At 36.3% G+C, this 16,926-nt stretch overlaps 1 protein-coding gene across 3 annotated transcripts in view; it reads right to left on the bottom strand.

The window, feature by feature from the left end:
* The window catches only part of Spt20 (transcription factor Spt20 homolog), a 60,355-nt gene that overhangs the window by 10,352 nt on the left and 33,077 nt on the right, over positions 1-16,926 (bottom strand). For all 3 annotated transcript variants that reach the window (XM_071597087.1, XM_071597086.1, XM_071597088.1), the window contains 4 exons: positions 11,532-11,679; positions 10,499-10,966; positions 7,326-7,633; positions 4,801-4,974 (listed from right to left, as the gene is read on the bottom strand). In XM_071597087.1, coding sequence (XP_071453188.1) covers positions 4,801-4,974; positions 7,326-7,633; positions 10,499-10,966; positions 11,532-11,679 — 1,098 coding nt within the window. The remainder of the gene's footprint in view (positions 1-4,800; positions 4,975-7,325; positions 7,634-10,498; positions 10,967-11,531; positions 11,680-16,926) is intronic.

Here is a 16,926-nt window from a genome sequence, read left to right as displayed (position 1 = left end):
GAACATAAATTTCCACGAAGTTGGGCACGAAAAAATCAAAGAAATGTACTTTTTGCTGTCTAAAATTTTCAGCAGCTCAAATCAAGTTTAACCTATCTAACCGTCCTACTGTTAAGCCCTAGAAGACAACCTGCGAAAACTTAGCGTGATGCACGATGACTTATTTTAACTTTAATGTATTCAAACTTACCAAAACCAACCATAGTAATAACCAAAAACATTACTTGTATTTATGCAGTCCAGATGCAGCATGATTCCTGGAGTTGTAATAATAATAATACATTTATTTGTCCTGCAGAAAAAGTGTAGAGTATTGAGAAAACATAACAGGCATATAGGACTTGTCAAAGGGATATCGATAACAGTATTCCCAAATAGAAATACATATACAGTTATGACAGGAAACTAATATACTATTAAGCTTCACATAAATATTCATTTACACTATAATAACACTCATCAACCAGATATATTTCCTATAAAATAACTTTTATTAGTGATGAGTCACCACCAGTAATCACTTCATCTATCACTACACTATTGAGCTTCTAACCCTTAAAGGCGCTAGTCTTTTCCACAAAAGTGACTTCATGAGAGGGTACTGCAATGAAATATTTAGCTAGTTGTTTTACTACCGCTATCTTTTTCAATCTCATTACAGCAATCAAAAGTTACCAGATTTATTTTAGCAATAGTTCCTATATCAGTAAACCAACTAAAATTATATACTCATATAAACATTACTAAGTTACAGCACAGTCTAAAATTTAATCCCTTTACTGTTAGATAGAAAATTCATGAAAACCCCCCATTCTCTAGAGCAAACTCACACACAATTCATGGCAGGTTCTTGCACTGATGCCACAATTTCAAAATCATGGCTAAGTTGTAATTCACCTAAATTTTCATGGAAGAATCCCCTTGATGTTCCAAGCTAAGATCTTGACGAGGATAATTGTCGATGAGTGTTCCCAGGAAAATGAGAAGTGCTCTCCAAACATTCTCAGTTAAATTTATATCACTATTAACAAAATATCCTAATACATAAGTCAAACTGATACACCTTTATGGTCCATACAGTAAATACCTAGTTCATAATGAGCTTTTGACAAAGTGCAGCCACTGGGATGCAGATGGTGGTTCAATCTCTAGATAAAGCTACAAAATAAGTCTGTGTACTCAATGAATAAGCAATCATGGACAATTAGCAATGGCTATTGGAAGACAAATGGGTACCTTCCTTAGGTATGAAACACTCAATATTTCACAAAATCCTATAGAGATGCATTGACTTGGAGAGTGGCTGCTGCCAAACAATAGGTCACCGATTTCCCAGGTGAGTGGGCAGCAGCCCTCCTTTACATGAGTGAAGGAGAAGACATGATATAAAAATTGATATTGATTGAAGTAGTCATTTAGCGGGCCCAGTGAAGTGGTAAAAAAAATTATTGGGGAACATTTAGGCAAATGCCAAACTGTATAAACCGATAACTACTACACAAGTCCAGCACTTGGATAGGTTTGGCTTCACAATGAAACTGGTCCTTGCAGGAAAATAATATCTAACAGAAAAATTATGCCTATATTTTCTGCAAAAATTAAAAAAGTTGACTTTAATAAAATAAAGATGGAAAGTTAATTGGAATTAAATGGTGTGATAAGTGTTATGTGAGCATCCTGCCCACTATTCATGAGGGATAGCCATTGTTGACAGCAGTAATAAGTGTTTCCATACTAATGAAAAAGTTATGAAACCAGATGAAGTCATTGACTATAATGTAAATATGAGATTAGTAGATAAGTTGGATGAGATGATTGAATCTGTTGAATGTATAAGAAAACATTTGGAATTGTATGAAAGGTTGTTTTTTCATTCGGTTAAAATTTGTGTGTAAATTCTTATCATTTGTATCAGATTAATACTGGTAAAAAACCTAAGAGGAAGTTTGTAAAATAAGTGGTATAGAACTATGAGCAAAATATGGTTGCCACGAAAAAACCCAGATCACCTGACCAGGCAACTTTAGAATGAGTAGAAAATAATTCTTAAAGACTAAGTGCATGACATTTCATTGAAAATGTTCCAGCAACAGAAAGGAAAACAAAATCCTCAAGAAAATATTTTGTGAGTAAAAACATTAAGCTTAGGAAAAAAATACGACAAGATTCAAGATATCAATGCCGTGAGTGTGACAAGGCATTGTGTTTTGATGCATGCTTCCAAATTTATCATTCTTTTAAATTTTATTGAAATTATGCCAATCAAAATAAATTAATAAAACTTTTCTGTTTAGTAAACAGTGGAACTTGACTTTTTTAATAAGTTCAACAATTTCAAATTTGGATTAATAAAGGTTACGGAGACATGATACCCTCCCTTTTCACTGCATCAAGGAGTAAATTTCCTGAGAGTGAGTCGCAGCGAAAGGGTTAATGGCGGTAATTAACACCATGATGTGGAAGGAAATGAGAATCCACTATACAATTACCATTAGAGGAAGTAACTCATCAATTCTTCTTTTTCCTTTTATTAATATATATAACAGACAAATGTGACAACCTATAGAGGATTGGAATTTGGAAGGCACAGTCAGTCTGGGAGGCTAGAGATTTTAAGATAGCGATGCATATAATGGGGTTAGGCATCTTTGGTCTACATAATATAAAATAGTCCAAAGAAGGTGACTTTTGGAGTGGTAGTAACAAGTATATTTACACAGGCTCCATGAAAAGAAACGTTGAAAGGAGTATAATATTGCTGCATTGATGTTCCCTACAACACAACAAAAGGTGAAGACACCATGTTAAGCAAAGATAGATAAGAAACCCCCGATCACCATAGAGGTACAGCTGCATGGTCACAATTCTAAGGGGGAGAAGAAAATCTAAGCAATCATTGAAGGAATGAAAAACCATTTGGAAGATATGAATTAGGGTAGTAACATGAAACAGGAGTAATGCTTTTGATACTCAATAAACAATACAAATGAGTTACAGGTATGGGTGATGCCATTAAATGTAATAAGATACAATATTGTCTACATTCCTGTGAAGCAGAGGTTAAGGAATTAAAAAATGGACAAAACAAACTACCCAAGATCAGATAGCAATAGCAACTAAAATTTGATACTGATGAGATGCCATCTGAAATTCAAGAAGCTAAGCTAAGGTTGGCTTTTCAATGGGATTTGGAAAAGGAAATGGAAAAATAAGAAACACAGAACTGAGTTACCTTTTAAAAATTTGAATCCAGATTAAAACCAAGAGAAATCAAAGAAAACTAAAGGTTGAATGAAATCAGTAGAAAGGAAATCATGGATCAAAAATGAAGACTGGATCTAATACAAGAAAAAGTAAGTACAAAAACTAAAGGGCAGAGGAATACCAGATAAGTTAAAGAAGGTTCAGAAATTATATCAGCAGAAAAGTAAGAAGAACCAAAGAAAATGTATGAAGGCTTAGTGCAAAGAAGTGCAGTGCATATCTTTTAACCTTGTCCAAGGAAAGTTAAAGCAGTACATAAGAGGGTAAGACACCATTTCAATGAACCCAGAACAAATATCAATTCCATTCAGAATAAAAATGGTAGATTCTTTCTGAAGATGAAAATAAAGCAAAGTGTGGTAATCGAAGAATCTTTAAGATAGAAAATTAATTTGAGCAATAATAATATTAGAAGGGGGCAATTTGAACATGATGAGAAAGAAGACTATATCCTCAAGTCTGGATTAAACACTTCAGCAATGGAATTAAGGGTGAAAAGGGCACCAGGGATTGACAATGCACTTTTAGAAATAATATGAAGTTCAGCAAAAAAAATTCTGGCACAGCTATACAGCCTAATATGGATGTACATTTGAGAGGAGAAACACTGATGGAGTTTATGTATGTAATCATCCCTCTACAGGAAAAGAAATAGGTAAAAAATCTGTAAACTTCAGCACAATCAGTCTAATGACTCATGAATTAAATTATGGCAATACTCAATACCTAATGGCAATAGATTATGGCAATACTCAATACCTAATGTTAGGCTTATTTATGCTAATGGGCATTCTTCAGAAGCCCACACTCTAATCATTATTATGCACAAAAAGAATCATTCACACACCAGTCTTAGGTGATTCATAACAAGATATAAATTCAAAATCCTAAGTTAAAATCTCCATTTTACAGACAACAAAAGGAAGGAAAGATATCAAGGCACTCCAATTTTACAAAAGATTTTTCCAGTAATATAACATATACACAAAAAAATCAAGAGCTGCATATATCAAGCAGAGATTTTTACACGGATGAATCCTTGACATTAATGGAGGGTTGTCAAAAGCTTTCAACTTATCTTCCCCTGAAGCCATCAAAATTGAGTATCAGAATCTTCAAGCTCTGTTGAGCAAGGGGTAGATACAACATGCATGTGTGGCCATTTTTGTGTACACTGACAAGGACACAACTCTAAGAGTTGAAACTTAGGTTACAAGGCATGACATGAAAAAGTTGCTCCAAATATATTAGAACCTATACTGAAATCAATGGCAAACTGTGTACTTGGACAATTATTTAAACTCTCTTGCTCTCACAAAAGTTTTGAAAAAACACAGCCAAATGTGGAATTTAATTAAGGCCCTCCTGGGTAGCAGGGCTAAAAAAAAAACACCTGGAACTTGGACAATTTTGAAAAATTTATTGATTTTTGTTGACTTGTGACTTTTGATTGATTTAGATGTCGTCATAAGGAAAAAGAGCAATAGTTTTCTAACTATTTTATTTATTAGTGATAATTTGATTTATATTACTCACCGAGGAGACAGCATTATGAGTAAGAGGGGGTGGTGCCCTACTCAATGAAGTGGCAGTCCCAGTTGTTGCTACCAAGACACCAGTGGGAGCAGCAGTAACTCCAGTCACTCCACCACCAGCAGCAGACACGTTTAGGGAGAGAGATATGGGTACAGCCAGGCCAGGGATGGACACCTGAAAGCACACATCCTGGGCTACAATTTCATTAAATATAGGGGATATTTCTGACGTTAATCATCAAAAGTTCCCCACCTGCAAGAACTATAATACAAAAAAAAAGATATGCAAACATATTTTATGAAGAAAATGTCACACACATTAATTTTTCATACACAATAACCTACAATTCAATTACATTAGAAGTTGTCCATTGTGGCACCGACAACAGTTTCTTCGAATTATGGGAACGTTGATAAAATGAAGCCTTGTACCATGAAGGAACTAAATGTAATCGAAAAAGTAAAAATGGTGCCTTGGAATTCCGAATAAAACCAGGATTGGGGATCCCGAGGGAACTGGATTGCAGTCTACATTCCTTCCTGATAAGTAGAAAAAATCCTCAGAATGGTTAGGAAAAAATCAAGATTGCTAACTTGAAGCAGTATATTACTGTTAATTGGTAGGTTCAATCAGAAATGCAGTTCTGGGTTTCTACTTTCAGGAAAACACTGATGCCAGCAGGGAAATATTTTCAAGACTTTAAACCTTGATAGCAAGTGCTCTGTCACAGACTGCAGGTTATGGCATTACGAGGATTGTCATGGCTTTGGGGAAGTAACAAGGTGAGGCAAAATCACTAGATAATGACAGCGTAGAACAATTTTTCAGATACTTAAACTTTACATGTGAAGACTTTTTTGATGAGCAACAATGCCACCATAGTGAGTCTGCTCTGTTTAAATGAATACCACCAATAATTTCTTAGTTAAAATCCACACAGAACAAAGAGAGTTGAAGTAAGGACCAGGCCACTATTCTTCTGCCAGAACAAAACATGAACCCCAAAACATCCCTATGTGATACTTGGGAATGGTAAGATTACATAATGCTTTAAATCCATCAACCAATAACACCTAGCAGGGTACATGAGCATCTGAAAAGTATGAATGGCTATAAATTTCATTTAACCGAGTTCTATAGGATTTTCGCACCTCCAGGGCAACAGCATTCAAGAAAAAAATTCCTTGAATCGAAAGCACTTCAGTTTTTAGTTATCTGTATAGAACATCTCCTACTGAAAATCTCATATACTAGGATGGTGAGATTAGGATCATGACTTTACCCAAATTTATCACAGCATCAATCCAGCTATTTTATCATGTAATCATTTTTAATGTTAGGGTAAAGATGCTCACTCAAAGGGCTTATCATGATAGCTTAGAAACCTACTGATGAGAGATTCATGATGGTTAACAAGGAACTTTTACTTAAAAACTCAATATTTTCCAGTATAACTTTGAGGAAGTGATGACTCAAAAATGTGACCGACATGTTACTTTCCTACAGTTTTATTCAAATAAAATACTCCAACTTACTTTAAAGTCAGAACACCCTCTTGTGGAAACAACATTTAAAATAAGATAAGAAAATTAAAGTGTAAGCAAAAATTTTTTAAAAGAGATATTGCAAAAATTTTAAAAATCATGTATGTTGCACAAAAGAAAAGTTACAGATTTGCACATGAGAAAAGTCACAAATGTTGGCAACACATTGATATTTTGAGTAATTAAGCATGTAAAATAACCATGCCTATAGTGATTTGGATAATGAGAGGCTCAGCAGGAAGATGAGCAGATACATGTTTGGCAACTAGTGTCATAAAAAAGATTGATCTAGCAAAAGCATAAAATTCCAAAAAAATCACTGCCATTACTTTTTAAAAAAGTAGCAAACAGCTGTTTCGGTAATCCTTCTAAATACTGGCTTTTACGCTTCATGCATTTCTTGCGGAAGTTTTTCCAATTACGTCAGGTCATATGAACTTTTGTTAAAACTATAATAATATCAGGCGTTTTCCTTTTTTCAGCACCCACAATAAGAATAATCCATAGTAATTACAATGAAATAGTTCAAATGAGTATCCATGGATATCATTAGAAAACTTACACATAAATTAAGTGACTGAACTCTCTTTACCCTTAAAAGATAGTATGTTTAAAGATAATTTTTTAATTATTCCATATATACATTCTCAAAATATGGATATTCAACTTTTTTAAAAATTAATTTTGGGATACATTTAATCTTATAGAAAATGAAACCCCGTGTCTATATATGCCAATTGTAATTACATTTGACACTGTAATTCACACCTTCAAAACAATTTTTTGTCATTTTTTGAAGCATTTTGTTCTCCAATGACATCCTCTTTTATTTATAAGACACTCTTCCACTAGTTGTCAATTTGAAACCTATACTAAGAACAAAACATATTATTGATGGCCCAAATGTCATATAATGAAAAGCCAGCCAAACCATCACAACTGTCCTGACAGTTATATTAACAATGTCTTTACCCAACTCACCTGGACATTTTGCAGGCCATGGATACCGGTCAATCCAAGGCCTTGCAAACTGAGGTTGGCCAACGTGACACCCCCTGGCCCTGGACCAGGGGGAGGAGGGGGAGGGGCTGGGATGGGCACGGCAGGGGGTGGAACTTGAACCCTAGTCCCTCTGGTAGCCACCTGTGGGAGAGCGTTCTGGGCTACAGGAAGAGAGTTCGGAGTAGGAGGTGGGCAATTGCCACCTGTTGATGAGGAGGCAGTCAGTCTTTCCAAAAGTGAGGAGCCTGAGTTAATGCCTGGAATTGGATTATCTGCAGAGGGAGTGCCTGTAATGAGATAGCCCAAGTGCATTAATGACTGACCATGAAAATATTTCCGATGATTTTAGTCATCACCACATGCATCATAATTAACATGATTTCATACAATATACACAATAATAGAACAAGTTTATCAGGTCATAAAGCAAAATGTTTTCAGAATAAATGAGTATTTTCCTACAATACACATTTATTGTGCATTTGTGACCCATTTAGGCAAGAGCAGAAAATAACTGTTGTGTCTTTTAAGCTAAACAAGTTACTACCTTGATCAAAAATTTCCCGGAATTTATTCAGAAAATTAAAAATACAAGTTTATTCATCTAAATCTATATTGTCCCCTTCAAAGTAATCCCCATCGACTGCAACACACTTATGCCTGCGCTTGATCCAATCCTCGAAACATTTTTTATATTCGGTTTTCGGTATGTCCATCAGTCCTTCCTGCGATTTTTCCATTACTTCCTCTCGGCTGCTAAAACGCGTTCCCCGTAATGGTTTTTTAACTCGATTGAACAGAAAGAAGTCACAGGGAGCCAAATCAGGTGAATTCGGTGGCTGTTGGATGGTATTTGTTGCATTTTTCGTCAAAAAATTACGAATAATGATAGCACTGTGCGACGGTGCGTTATCATGGTGCAAAATCCATGAGTTTTCTGCCCACATTTCTGGTCTCTTTCGGCGAATTGCTTCACGCAAACGTCTCATAACGCCCAAATAATACTCTTTGTTTACTGTCTGGCCTTCTGGCAAAAATTCATGATGCACTACACCGTTGTAATCCATGAAAACCGTCAGCATTGCCTTCTTTTTTGACTGAAAACAACGTGGTTTTTTTGGTCTCGGCTCATTTGGTGAACGCCATTCACTTGCCTGATGTCTGGATTGCGTGTCGTACTCATAAACCCACGTCTCGTCTCCAGTAATGATCCTTTTGATGAATGTGGGATCGGATTCAGCCTCGCAAATCATGTCTTTTGCGACGTCAACACGGTCTCTTTTTTGCATGAAATTGAGGTCTTTTGGCACCAACTTTGCTGCTACACGACGGAAACCCAAATCATTAACCACAATGTCTTGGGCGGATCCATAGGCAATGCTCAAGTCCTCCGCTATTTCTCTGATGGTTAATTTGCGGTTATTGACCAACATTTCTTTTACTTTATCAATTTTTTCACCGACTTTCGATGTCGATGGTCTGCCACTGCGTTCATCATCTTCGATTGACTCACGACCACTTCTGAACCGCTCGTGCCACTGGTAAACGACCGTTTTTTTTAGAGAATCGTTGCCGAAACACTTTTCCAACATTTCCAACGTCCGTGCGCCACTAAATCCGTTTTTTACGCAAAATTTAATACAAGTTCGTTGTTGCAAATTTAAATCCATTTCTGCAATTGTAAAAAATCGCCAACACACACAGAGATAGATGTACTCTTGGCTACGTAACTTTTGCAAATGTCAAGTTATGACACTAAGATTTAAAGGGAATATCAACAACAGATGTACCAATTTAACAAAAAAAACAGAACTCAAATCGGAACGATGGGAGCGCCACACGGTGGTTATTCCGGGAACTTTTTGATCAAGGTAGTATTTCAGGGGATGCAAAATTACTGCATAGCACTGAAAAACTGTAAACATTAATCCTTCCTCAAGTGGAGGAAGTAGGATCTAAGAAAACTTACTGTTTGGTGAACTAATGAACAACTATTATATCAATGCACAATCAAGAGAATTTTAGACTTATCAGTAAAATTTTAATACAATACATTAATGCAGCAGCTAAAATATCACCCAAATGAACTAATGAAAATTATATAATAACTTATTAGCTAATCTTTATATTGGGCACCCTCAGCTCCACCCAAGCTTTGTGATATTTTAGGTACCAGGCCTTCCTGGGAAACCATAGGCTGCACATGGAAAGGAACTGCCCCCCCTACCCTGATGTGCGAATTTCACACGCCATTGGGGCATAGTACTGGGAGAACTCTACCATCTCCTACCAAACTGACCTTTGAGTTGAATACTGTGTTTTATGGTTTTTCTTACTGCTGTTTGTATTTAACAAATGTTTAAAGATGTCAGCCAAGAAACTCTACAAATGAATCACTGTATATTTTTATTGATTTTGCTTACTTTTTAACATTCATCATCATATTTGCAATAAGAATAATTTTTAGCTCACAATTCCTGTGATTGTAGGAGTTTGATACCAAGAAAATAAGATATCAATGGCTGGAGTTTATTTATGACATCTAAAAATGTGGAATGAGTTAAGAATAATAGAGCATGAAAATTGTTGCCATGTCATCTTGGGAATCTTAGATGAACTTTTTACTTTCCAGCATACAAGCAAAAAAAACATTCTCCTAAAGGCATTCATAGTGGAAATGAAAGAAGGGTTAGACTTTCAGCAATAATATGTGAGGATTCATTACACCAAACAGGACACCATCACAATTAAGATTACCAATACAAAACTGTAAGTTCAATTATCCATCACCTTACCACCCCATCTGGTATTAATCAAGATAATAATGTCTAACTCCCTGCTTTTATCATACTGTTCTAGGAAAATCGACTGAAAATGACAGATTCTGCAGATCCTCAAAATTTTAATTACTAAAATTGCCTGACTAAAATTGCTAGGTCCCATGTTACATTCCTAAGAGAGTTACAAAACGAATGCATCCCCATCCCCAATATGACAGCGGCCATCACATGTTAAGTCCATATTGCATTTTCTATTCACATATTCAGGGTAGATGGCCAGTTGCCCATACCACCTGAGGTTTCCCACAAAGTTCTGGTACATTAAGAATATACAAACTATTACTTATACTACAAATGGATACAAATACTCACCAGCCAAAAGAGCTGACAGACCCGGCACAGAGAGTCCTGCACTTGAGGTTGCTGAGGTTGATGTGCCCTCGCTAATAACTGTGGGAGAGGCATCAGGTATGACCCTGGTCGGGCAAGACGGAGCAACCCGCTCTGCGGCATTGAACGGTGATGTGGCAGTTGGGGTGGGCAGAGGTGACGCAAGTAGGTGGGGCGGCGAGGAGAGGACGGGGGGGGAGCAAAGCTGAGACGCCAGTAATGGTGAGGATGCTTGAACTCGAGACACACAAGGGGTGGGCTGCTGACGGGGACTGCGCTGTTGGGGCTGTGAGGTGTTCAAGTGGGGGGAATTCTGATTGCGGGCATTGAGGGGCAACAGGGTGGTTTTCCTCCCAGGTAGCTTCTGCACTGGCACTGGTTGGCTAGCAATTGTTCGGGGTGGCACTGTGGGTCGTGGGGGGCTGCACGTTGATGAACTGTTTGATGCTTCTGTTTAGAAGAACAATGACAACAAAGGTTAAAATTCTGATCAGTAGGAGAAATATTAACTCCCTGGAGGGGGGGGGGGGAGTGAATGGTAATGGTGGAATAATAGGCAAACATATTTTACAATTGATCTTTGAAAAATTGGATGAATGGAGAAAATAAGAAGATAGGAAAAATATTTCATCTAATATATGGCAAATGTGAGCAAGTTTGATAAGCATTCACACCTTAAAAGACTTGGCCTAATTATTTTATACACCTTCAATATGTTATTAACAGTATTGTTACATATAAGGATGCTTAAAAATATTGAACTAAACGTTTCTGCAATTAACATTTTACTGCAGTGCACATTGGTAACAAAGTATAATGATAGTTCATTGCAGGATTTTTTTTTCTTTTTCATTCACTAATCTTTCCACAGTAAATTTAGTAATTCAAAAGAAAAAAGACAGGAGTATCCTAGTCACAAAACAAGGATCAATAAAATTGTTACAAAATAGGCATCCTATTCAATTCAAAAGAAACACTCATCAAAATCAATGCAATTCTTGCAATAAAATCTTACCTTTCTCTCTCTCGAACTGATTGACAGAGTTCATGAGGCTGGTGACAAGGGCACTGATATCGGGGTGAGTAGCAGGCCATGGAGATGAAACTGTCTGTTTTGTTTGACTTGGAACTGCAGACTGGACCTCTTGCCGCACAGGTCTTTGCTGTAGTGCAAAAGAGAAGATAATGCCAATAGAAATACTACAGAAAATAAGAAATTTTGAAGCTGAATTAGGATATTAAGACTGAATTTTGCTGACCCATTATGAAGCTTGTTAAACAAATTTAAAAAAACAACTAAATGAATAGGACTTCCAATCAAATTTAGGGACAAATTAGGACATCATTAGGGTTGAAATAGCCATAGGTTTCATGAACATCTGTCAAAAATACCCAGCCAATTAATAATTTTCAAAAAAGCCTATTTTTAAAAAGTTTTTCAAAGAACATAAAAAGATCTATATACATGGGAGACAGTAGAAGATGGTCAGATGTAATTTTTATGGAGTCCTTGAAAGCAACCAGGAGGTAGGGAATCTACCTTTAGTTATCTGCTCTTTGCGTTTCACACAAATTTTCCTTTTTCAATTTTGTGCATGGTGACAACACAAAAAAAAACATGTAACCAACCAGATGTTTACCGTTTTAATAGAGTGATACACATAGATGGTTGACAAACCAAAACACAACAGTTTTTTAATGCAAACAAAAACCAATTATCCAATCCTTGATCTACCAAAAAAACTTCCTTACCCCTAGTTCTAACTATGAATCATTCTGCCCTTTCATTGCCATCTCTTATTGAATAACAGAGGATTCACAATAGCAAGTAATGTGAGGAGATCTTTCTTCGACAGTTAAAACTGTCCAGTGACTGATATAAATAAATCACATAAGGAACACTTATGGACCAAGGAACTCATAATTTAAAAACGCTAGCTAATCCTGGACTTAAGTTACATTATAACTGAAAGCCAAACTAATAGAAGGGGATAACCCAAATACATTTTTCTTAAGTTGAAAGAGACACCAGACAAACTTAATTGCTATGCATTCCCTTTCTTGTAGCATCAAAATAGAAGAAAACTCTAAAATGCGACCTAAATATTGTCAGAAATGATAAGCATGAAGGAAATACAGATATATGAACAGCTGTGGTAGTTTAAATTAATTTTCCGATCAAAGTTTCACATGACCGATGAAAGAACAACACTGCTAATGGCCACCAAACAACAAAATCATTATGACAGTGGCAATCATTTGAAAATTACCAACTATAAAAGAATATTCACGTGAAATATAAATCAAACAAACAGTCAATTAAAAGTTTTTTTACGACACAGAATCACTGAATGACATGATCAAGATTATACTGGATAAATGTTTGGTAGAGTGTTGCTTAAAATAGAATAGAAAGTAACACTGAAAAATCTGAGGAATAAAATGTGGTTTTATGTCTGGAAGAAGAAGTACGGGCCATGTGTTTGCACTTCAGCAAGTACTTGAGAAATGCATGGATGAGTGAAAGAAATAACAATGTGCATTAATTCATTTAAAAAAGCACATCAGAAGGTAAACAGAAAAACTGTGGAAAGTTTTGGGAGAATATAAGGCAAATGTGCAGTTATCGGATGTAGTAAAAGTTAAGTATAAAAGTTAAAGTTAAGTACTGGTTATGGTGAGTGAGGAGAGGGGTTTGTAGGGAGAAATTCTAAGGCGGCAGGAAAAATGGACGAAGGCCGTGTTGATCGGGGGTGGGATGCTGAAGACTGTTATAGAGGGGAGAATGTTAGGCAAACAAAGAAAGTGCAGGAACAGGATAGGGATGTTGGACGGGATGAAGGGAGGAAGAAAGTACACAGAGATGAAGAGGGACTTGCTGTAGAGTAGGTTGCTGGATTGTGTTTTGCTAGGCGTCACAAAATATTTATTTGGTAGTTGTGTCCATCCAAAACCTACCTTAAGCAGTTGATTACTCAATAATATACATGAAGTCATTTAAAGGGGAAAAGAGCCAGAGGGGAGTAGCAATATTGTTGACAAAAATGTAGGGCAATGAGTATTAAACATAGAGCACACACGTGATAAGATTTTATGACTAAAGCTAATAGCTAAACCAAAGGATTTGGTTCTCATTCATGTATATATACTGAAATGTATTCATAGGGAGGAAGATATAGAGTGTTTATGATCAGCTATAAGAAGTGATTGCAGATGCTTTAGGAAACACCTGATGCTGATGGGTGACAAGAAAGAGGTGATGGTACAGATACAGACTGACTTGTGGTGGTAGGGAAACATGTATGGTTTAGGAACAAGGAACAATCATGGGATGAAAACAACAGGGCTCTGCCGAAGAAATGGTGCAAATTAAAAAACTGAATGAAGACATTAACAGATTATGCAATTGGCTAATATTTAAGCTATCTCAAAATAACAAAATCCATTATAATTGGCAAAAAATAATATACCAGTTCTCTGTCTTCATGGAAAATATTTAACTGTTCAGCACCAGATTATCTGCATGAAAGCAAAATTAAATACGAGGGGGGCCCAAAAATAACAGGAATGTTGTTATAGATTCTTTAGCTCTCAATATATTTACATTCAATTTTGTTCACCTTCAAAGTATTCCCCATTGACCATAATGCACTTCTCCACACGATGCTTCCATTGTTCGAAACATTTCTGAAATTAATTTATCGGGATGTCCTTTAGGCCTTCTAGCGATTTTTGTTTTACCTCCTCCACAGTGTCAAAACACCTTCCTTTCATGGCCCTTTTCAGTCTGGGGAATAAAATGAAGTCACAGGAAGCTAAATCTGGTGAGTAGGGAGGGTGGACAATCGATGCCATGCCATTTTTTGTCAAAAACTGCATCATGGAGAGGGCGGTATGAGCCAGCGTGTTGTCATGACGGAAGAACCAGTTGTCTGTGTGCCAAAGATCTGCTCCTTTCTTCCGGATACTCTTCCTCAATCTCTTCAAAACCTCCAAGTAAAACTTCTGGTTGACAGTTTGACCCAGGGAAATGAACTCTGAGTGCACAATACCTCTGCAATCGAAAAAACAAATGAGCATTGTCTTGATTTTTGATTACACTTGGTGAGCTTTTTTTGGACGAGGAGAGCCAGCTGTCTTCTACTGGCTTGATTGCTGCTTAGTTTCAGGATCATATCCATAGCACCACAATTCATCACCAGTAATCACCTTGGAAAAAAAATCAGGGTCCTCTTCGAGCTGATTACAAAACTCAAAACATGCCTGAACTTGACGCTATCTTTGCTCGTTAGTGAGATGGCAAGGGGCAAATTTAGCTGCAACCCTTTTCATATGCAAATCTTCCGATAGAATCCTCTGAATTGAATTCCATGACACTCCAGACATCTCACAGAGTTGATCAATAGCTCTGCAACGGTCTTCACGAATGAGGGCATTGATTTTGTCGACATTTTCGTCAGTTCTTGATGTTGAAGGGCGGCCTGAACGGGTTGGTCTTCAATTGACATATCACCATTTTTGAAACGTGTAAACCACTCGTAGACTCTGGTTTTGCCTAGGGCAGCTTCCCCATAAGCAGTCTTGAGCATTACAATAGTATCCACGGCCGATTTCTCCAACAGGAAACAAAATTCGCCGTCACGTTTTTTGCCGAAATGAAAAAAGTTGTTTCACTGAAACAGCTCTCATGGAGGGACCTATCCAGTCACAGCGACGGCGCTGCGCACACTGACGCAGGAGGCATGAGCCTGACATACAACCGGCCAAACAAAGCCTTCCCTCACTCTCGCTCCCCACCACAGCCCAATTTCAGTTACTTTTGGGTCTCCCCTCGTACATAAGCGATTCTAATACAACAAAGAGCTAGAGGATGTATCCAAATGTTAAAATACGGATTAAATGCATATCAACTAATAACAATCAATTCTGCCTTATAGATTTGATATGACATTCCAGAACACATAACATATTCAAATTAATTAAAATCAAAAACGTTACATGTCTATGTGATAAATATTAATCTAATTAATGACAAAATGGTTCATATTATATTTATTTGTCCTCTTTTATGTATAACGTTAATCATATTTTTTCTGGCAGGAAATGGGTCTGATGTATCCTTTTTCTTTAATCAGCTGAATAAGCTGCAATAAATTCGCAAAGAACTGTTCCCCCTTCCTTGAAGAATTACTTTCAGACACCAATGGACTTAGTACTAAGTGAGCTCCACCCTCAGCTATAAAACTGACCTTTGGGTTGATAACTGAGGTCATATAATATTTGTGTAGCAGTGTATTTGAATCTTGGATTAAATAGACCATATTATTATTCCTTGCTCTTTTCTATGCATTATGTTACAACTAATTACACAAGTATAATTGACTGAGGTATCCTTTCTCCTTGCTCAAATGAAAAATTCGATAAAATCTCTCTCATATAATATTTCCGTAATGATAATTTTTATGTAATGATAATATTTGTGTAATAATAATAATATTTGTGAACTATATAATATTGTTTCATTGCTAAGCTAATGTTTATTCATACAACAGTCTCGCTGTATGCTTGAAATATGTTCCACAGGACAAGGCCTAAGAAAAATAAATTTATATTTATTATAGTTTCAACACCACAGTAGGCTCAGATGTGTAAAACACAAGCCAATTCAGACAGATATTAGGTAGTTAACATTATAGTTAGACATAAATTTAGAAAGTTTAATCAATTCACAAAAAGACAAGAGCAGATGCTGATTCAGCACATAATTTAATGCTTATCAAGTCTAACTTGAAATATGTGTAGAAAATTGAGAGAAGGCAAATGGGAAAGAATAGATAGATAAAAGGAAAATTTGATAAACCCATAGCTTGAAGAAGAGATGATTACAAATACAGGCGAGAGAAGGAAATGCAAACACAGAATTAGGCAGAAGAAATTATAGAATAGTATAGTAAACTAAGGTAAGAAACTAATTGGTACAAAAATGAGATAGAAAAAGCAGTGTGAGGATATGGAATTTTAATGGAGAAAGGATGAAATAGGCACAAGGATTATCCCTGCACACTATCAGAGATATGGCAGGAAAATCATCTACTGACCCAAAAAATATTCAGGAGAAATAGAAAGAATACGAGTTGAACGGTAAAGATATTAGGCCAACAAGTTTAGACATAGAAAGAGAACATCAGTGAAGATGACTTAGACATTCATGATTGCAATTTTAAAAATGCATTAAAGAAAATGAAATCATACAAAAGGATACATAACATCCCTGTGGAACTACTAATGGATTTATGAAAACATGGAAGGAAGAATTTTTACACCCTCATTCATGGCATATATGAGATTAACTTTGGCCAGAAGGCTTTATTAGATAAGTACTAGATCCATTTCAAAACAGAGGAAGGTAG

The sequence above is a fragment of the Hetaerina americana genome, unplaced genomic scaffold (assembly GCF_022747635.1).
Source record: "Hetaerina americana unplaced genomic scaffold, ioHetAmer1.1.p SCAF_8, whole genome shotgun sequence".
NCBI classification, from domain to species: Eukaryota; Metazoa; Arthropoda; class Insecta; order Odonata; family Calopterygidae; genus Hetaerina; species Hetaerina americana.
The sequence above is the reverse complement of the archived record's forward strand: the minus strand, read 5'-3'. Positions and strand labels throughout refer to the sequence as shown.